Source organism: Curcuma longa, chromosome 8 (assembly GCF_044706935.1).
Source record: "Curcuma longa cultivar G26 ecotype Majalengka, Jawa Barat chromosome 8, ITB_CL_G26_1.1, whole genome shotgun sequence".
NCBI lineage: Eukaryota > Viridiplantae > Streptophyta > Magnoliopsida > Zingiberales > Zingiberaceae > Curcuma > Curcuma longa.
In genome coordinates this window covers 5,126,175-5,132,183 of record NC_133868.1, presented here as the reverse complement: position 1 = coordinate 5,132,183, position 6,009 = coordinate 5,126,175, and the positions used below count along the sequence as shown (strand labels likewise).

The 6,009-nt window shown below is 32.0% G+C and overlaps 1 protein-coding gene across 2 annotated transcripts; it reads right to left on the bottom strand.

The window, feature by feature from the left end:
- Positions 1–1,100: 1,100 nt before the first annotated feature.
- On the bottom strand, positions 1,101–5,691 carry LOC141833728 (peroxisomal membrane protein PMP22-like). 2 transcript variants are annotated; one of them, XM_074721221.1, is made up of 8 exons: positions 5,592–5,691; positions 5,420–5,518; positions 4,358–4,459; positions 4,192–4,267; positions 3,216–3,286; positions 3,039–3,124; positions 1,604–1,672; positions 1,101–1,255 (listed from the first exon to the last, which is right to left on the bottom strand). In XM_074721221.1, the coding sequence occupies exons 1-7, from the start codon at positions 5,661–5,663 to the stop codon at positions 1,618–1,620; spliced, it is 561 nt and encodes a 186-aa protein (XP_074577322.1). In that variant the 5' UTR covers positions 5,664–5,691; the 3' UTR covers positions 1,101–1,255; positions 1,604–1,617. The 2 variants fall into 2 exon arrangements, with proteins under 2 accessions (XP_074577322.1, XP_074577323.1); XM_074721222.1 differs by lacking the exon at positions 1,101–1,255 and adding an exon at positions 1,450–1,536.
- Positions 5,692–6,009: the final 318 nt, after the last annotated feature.

Below are 6,009 nucleotides of genomic sequence, written 5' to 3'. Positions count from 1 at the left end.
GTATAGATAACTTTTTAAAAAATAATTTAAAAAGAATATACTTGGGATCTCATCAATTTTGACACTTGGGGATCGATAACAATAGCACTTTACAATTGAATACGGATGGTTAAATAGGTGATGACTCCTTTAATATTTAAACAAGGTTCAAAAGGAAGCATAATAATCTTTTTTATATTATTTTTATCAATAAATATAAATTTATTAATTAAATCAAAATATACGTCTTATTAAATTTAATTAATACTATTACAAATCAACGTCCATAATTTGTCATCGCCATTTATGCGATCAATATAACTTGAAACTCATTTTATTCTAATCTCACATGAATAGAAAAACATGTTAAAAATGAGTGAACAAAAAAACTCTTAATGAAACAATTACATTTATATCTCAATATATTCAATTATATTGTCATACATAAAATTATATTTTATATTCTTATATAACAGTTTACTGTATATATATATTAGTTTGTTGTATATTATATAAATTAATATTTTTTAAAAACAATTAATATCTTTATACACTTAAAGCTATATGTTTTTATAATATCAAGATAATGATGATTTAAAAAATAATTTTGATTATTAATCTATTTAAGTTAAAAAAATAAATTTTTTAAAAATTGTTGCATTATCTAGAAACAAACTTTCAGGTTCAAAACTAAATTGGAAATTTTCATAATTCTTGTCTGAAACTACTATGGGATTTTTTTTAAAATATCCTTAAAATAATTTTTAAAGATATTCAATTTATAGTGTTAATAAGGGCAAGAAGAGACATTTACAAAAAATTGTTTATGTATAAAGTACTTAATTATCTAGAATTCGAAATAAATTTGAAGATTTTCAAAAACAATATTTTTAAATTTAAATTATTAATGAATATCAACAATCACAATATCATATTATTTACAGGGTTCGAATAATATTATCATGAACATTAAGAAACGAAATTAGCATTGATAGCATGAATATTAAATGATCGTTTGTTAATATTTCCTTTTAATGGAGGCATTGAAGAGGTCGCTATTGATAATAATTTTTAATTATTTTAAAAAACCATTTCGAGGCATTGCAAAAATGAATCGATACTAAAATCGAAAAATATCAAGTGAATAACGACATAAAATTATAATAATTTAAAACATTTAGAAGAATATCCCTCCTTTATGCAAGAAAAAAAAATGGAGGCAAATTGATACCTTCATGGAGATCTCCACAAGGGCACATTATCTTATCGTTAAATCCTGTTCAGAATTTATCATATAAAAAGGAAATTAGCCACAAAAGATTTAACTGAATATGAGAAAATAAAGAGTGATTGAACATCAATACTAAATCAATCTAGAGCTACTCTAGCTAAAGGAGTTTAAGTTGGGTGGTTTTAGTTTGACTAAATCATCCAAAGTTCTTGAATTAAATTCTAACTCTAACCTTACTCCACTAAGCCATTAGTCGACTGTACTCCATCCAACTTCAACTGTAACCCTATTCCTAATCGAGGTAGCTAGATTGCCTTACCATAGACCTAACACAAAATATTATAATTTTAGTACCACTAGAAAACTAAGTTGGAAAATTAAACAGGAACTAACCTTTTGATCCAACTTTATGCCTTCTTAACAGTAGCAGCCGACCGTGCTCTCAGGTTCAGAAAAACAGCCCTGCAAATACAGACATATAATAAAAGACAAGCTTAACTATTAGTATAACATCAATAGGATTCGAGTACACAGAAATAGATAAGGCAATTTTTAGTTTATACAGAACGAAAGGCAACAGAAACAAAACAAAGGAGTTTTTTTTTATGAATCCACATACAAAAGGTAAAACAATTTGGTTTATAATGATTGTGTTTTGAGTGAACTAAAGGCGAAAAATTGGCCAAGAATTTGTTGGAAACAAGGTAAAAACACAGGGGAGAGGCAATTGCAATAGTGGTAACATTAATGAAAAGAAATTTGCAGTATCATTTGCTGATTTGAACATGAGCTCAAACAATACTGTGAAGAAATTGTAAGCAAGCAGACCAGAATTAGTAAGCACAGGAACCATCAAATTTTTTTAACGATAAAAAGAATTTTTCAAGGCATGGAGAAGTGAAAGAAGAAAAGAGGTCTCAGCGCTCACGGAGAATAAAAATCACATTTAAAATTCTAAATGTCGGAGGCACATTAAAGCATTTAGATATACATACTTGCATAAAGTTATATCTTAACAAAAGTTACACTTAGTGGTGACACCATTTTGTGCAGGTCATGTGTAATGCAAACGAGCAGGGTAGTGTACTTCACCACACCATGCGGACGCACAATCATGCTTATGATGTGGTCCATGTGAAGCACAATGTGACTTTTGTTGGCAAATTCTGCACTTCACCCATATGCATTGTTGCAAGTCACATCAAGGCTCAATCTGCATGTGGGCTGTGCACTAACAGTGCCATTTGGACCCAAGTGGTGTGACCCAATGAACCAACTATTTTGAGTGAACCAGTGCTTCAAATTGGTACACTCTAAAACATTCAAGCGATCCACTATCCAAGGAAAATCTTGGATGGGCACACCCCAAGAGATACAACTGAACAAAGGAGCGTGGACTAGTCTTATAAAAGGTAGAGTGGATTTTGCTAACACACTTTGAATTCAAGAGAATTCATGGTAAATTAGTCTTGCCTTTCTCTCTAATGACAACATCCTTCTCCAGATGAAACTCAAACCACCAGATTTACACACTCTAGTAAGTGGCAATAACCTTGTTTTTCAAGATGGCTGGACCACAAGCTCTTCTTTGACAGTGTAAGTCACAAAAGAATATATAATCTAGTCAATATCAGAGAGGAAATTCATCTGATTCTAGTTGGACACTATTGGTAAGGGTAACTTAATTCTTAAGGAAAATGGCTATGCTCATTAGGATTGTTGATTGCTTAGTCAACAAGACATCATTTGATCCACTGATGACCAAACATTTACAACAGTAACTCTTTAGTTAGATGCATATTAAATCAATGGAAGGAGAAGCACAAACCAGCAAGAAGCAACAAAGCTGTGGAACAGGACACGAAGCTGCAGAGGCATGTATTGATAGTTTATCCACCCAACTATTGGCCAAAACTGTATATATGCAGATCAAACATCCAAAAAGGCATTGTATGAGAATGAACCACGACAGCATATCAAAACATACAATGCTAAAAGATGATACCTTCCATGAAGTCAATTGGATGGATGGGTAATCATTCCTTATTTTCTTGCTCACTAGGTTAAATGATCTTCCTGCACTCTCAAAACAAGTAAAAGCTTTAATAGGTACATAAATTTCAGAAAGTAGCAAAATTTTCACGAGTTTTGACAGTACACATCCAAGAATATTGCAGATGGACACTAAGCAGATCCAAATAAAACCACCAAGAACTTTGGGTTGACATCGAATTGTATCAAATGAAAAAGACTCCTTAAAGTTGAATTAAACAAATAGCATGCATCCAAAAGCCATTATACTATAAAGAAGAAAATATTGATTGTCAGAATTTGCTCAGATAATCTGCATACACTTGCCTAAAACACAATTGTGTGAATTGAAAGATGTAAAGAGAGTAGTTATGTTAACATCCTGAAATCAAAGTAGGTTCTAGTGGATTATTCTTATAGGTTGTTAGTTTATTTGTAATTTCCCATCATAATTAGTGTAAGAAAATGCCCAAGTGGTGAGATCCTTAAATCAAAGTATATCCTAGTGGATTATTCTTCTAGGTTGTTAATTTATTTATAGTTTTCCATCATAATTAGCATAAGGAAATGTTTAAGTGGTGAGAATCTGTGCTTAAAAGATAAATCAATTTTTGTTGTCTTATCAGTACCAAAAGATTCAATACTTATCAGCTAACTGGAAATATTTTACACGAACAAATAATTTGAGTGTTGTAGATGCATGATAACAAGCAATCTGGGAAAAAGAAAACAAAAAATTCAAAGTAAGCTTAATGAAGAGTGAAATTAACTTGTAACATACATAGCAAATGATAATGAAAAAGGGACTCCAACTGAGAGTTTAGCTGGAAACATTCAATAGCAATAATAGCAAACGATACGAAAAAGGGACTCCAACTGAGAGTATTTAGTTTAGCTGGAAACATTGAATAGCAAATAACTTCACATAGGGAAGTTCATAGAATGCAAACCTTCAACAACTAATCCATAGTACATCATAAAAATCATGTTATTCCAAGGTGAGGCTGTTAGTTGTTCCAAAAGTACCTGATCAGATAATATCTTAGTCACAATTCAGAAGAACTCAGATAACTAATCAAGATATCAAATTACTTCATTAGAAGGCTAAAAAATTACCTTTTTGGCAACAGTTTCATTTCCTTTTTTTCCTTTAAAAATTTTTTCCATAAGTTTGTGGAGAAAGTGACCAAAAGGTCCAGCATAACAAAAACCATAGAGCTGCAAAATGTTCACAATTTTTAAAAGAAGAAAGAATATCCAATCTCAATTATGTAATCAAGAACATAAAATAAAGGAAATGCTGTCAAAATAAGACAGGCTTGATTTAGAAAAAAATCTAAATTTCTGTAGCTTAGTTGAACAAAGAATATTACTATCAAATAAGTTTGTTCTTTTACTTCCAAGAGGTTACAATTAACATGACTTTAATATGTTCAAGTAGGCAAATCAGATAAAGACAGTCTATCTTGGTTCGAAATGCACTCTATTTAAATAATGACATTCATATAAATTTAAAACTAACAATCATGTTGAAGAAAATACACCATATTTTGCAAGCCACATTGGAAAAAACCATTGACAATGACAAACACACTTCTCTTCACACTTTCCACGATGCAGGGCATCCCACTTTATCAAACAATCAACATTAAAAGAAGTGGCCTATATGTAATAAACAGAAACTGAAAAACTGCACTCTGTATCTTCACTTTTCTCCTAGCAGAAGTGATGTCCAATCAAACAAATAAAACTCGTGAATGCCTACCTCCAGTACAGACGACCATCCTTTGTTGTGTGTTTCACAATCTATTCAAAATGCTTCTAACAAACTTATTGAAAGGATTCATACTTGCTACAAACTTATCCACGAAGCTTCATCCATCAACAAATAAAGTCAACAGGAGATGCAAAATCTTTCAAAAAATAGTAGAAACTATAACAATCAAAACCTACAGGAGCAAACCTAGCAGATTTGCAAATGATATAAAGCAAACAAGTTTTCATTTCTGATGTTACATGGAACATGTGGGCACCGAATCAATAAACCGAGGCTTCATACAGCTCATCGAGAATGCTTTTTCATATCAAAGTGACATCTTTCCCCCCTTTATGAAAACAAAACCCCTAATTTACCAGCGGCCGAAAACCAATCGAACGAAAGCGAAACTAATCATTTACCATGAAGAGAAGCAACCTTCTCAACTGGAGCTTCTTGACCCCGGATATCTTCTGCGCGATCGTATCGCTGCACCCGGCCAAAACCCCTGAAGTGATGGCCTGCCATAAACAAACACCGTGAGGAGCAGATTGAAATCCATCAAACGAACATACTCGGAGACAGCAATCGGACCTTTGTTCTGAGGGGATGGAGCTGTAGCTGCCGAAGGTAACGCTGCCATGCCACGGTCACGATCTCCGACATGGCTGCAATGAAGCAAAGAGGGCGAGGAAGTGGGGAACTCTGGCGAAGTCAAAGGAAAGGGACGAGAATTTAAAAAGAAGTCAACTCCATCGGAGCAATGGAAGTTTTCAATTTGCTCCTCAAAGTTTGCCTTCATTTCTAATTTTCCCGCTAATTTTTAATTTATTTATTTTTATCATTTCACTATATTAAATTATTTCCTAACTACAATTGTTTGCTACTTTTAGATTAAAATTTATATAAAATTAAATTATTTACCAATATAATTAAAAATTTAAGAGGTATTCTTGCAAAAAGGTAAACTTGAGGGTTGAGCAATATTTTAGGCATGGTTTTTATTTTAAAA

Coding starts and splice junctions, on each gene's coding strand:
- LOC141833728 (XM_074721221.1), bottom strand. CDS start 5,663: ATGTCGGAGATCGTGACCGTGGCATGGCAGCGTTACCTTCGGCAGCTA. Junction 4,460..5,419: donor GAAGGTTGCTTCTCTTCATG/GTAAATGATTAG, acceptor AACATTTTGCAG/CTCTATGGTTTTTGTTATGC. Junction 4,268..4,357: donor ATGAAACTGTTGCCAAAAAG/GTAATTTTTTAG, acceptor TTATCTGATCAG/GTACTTTTGGAACAACTAAC.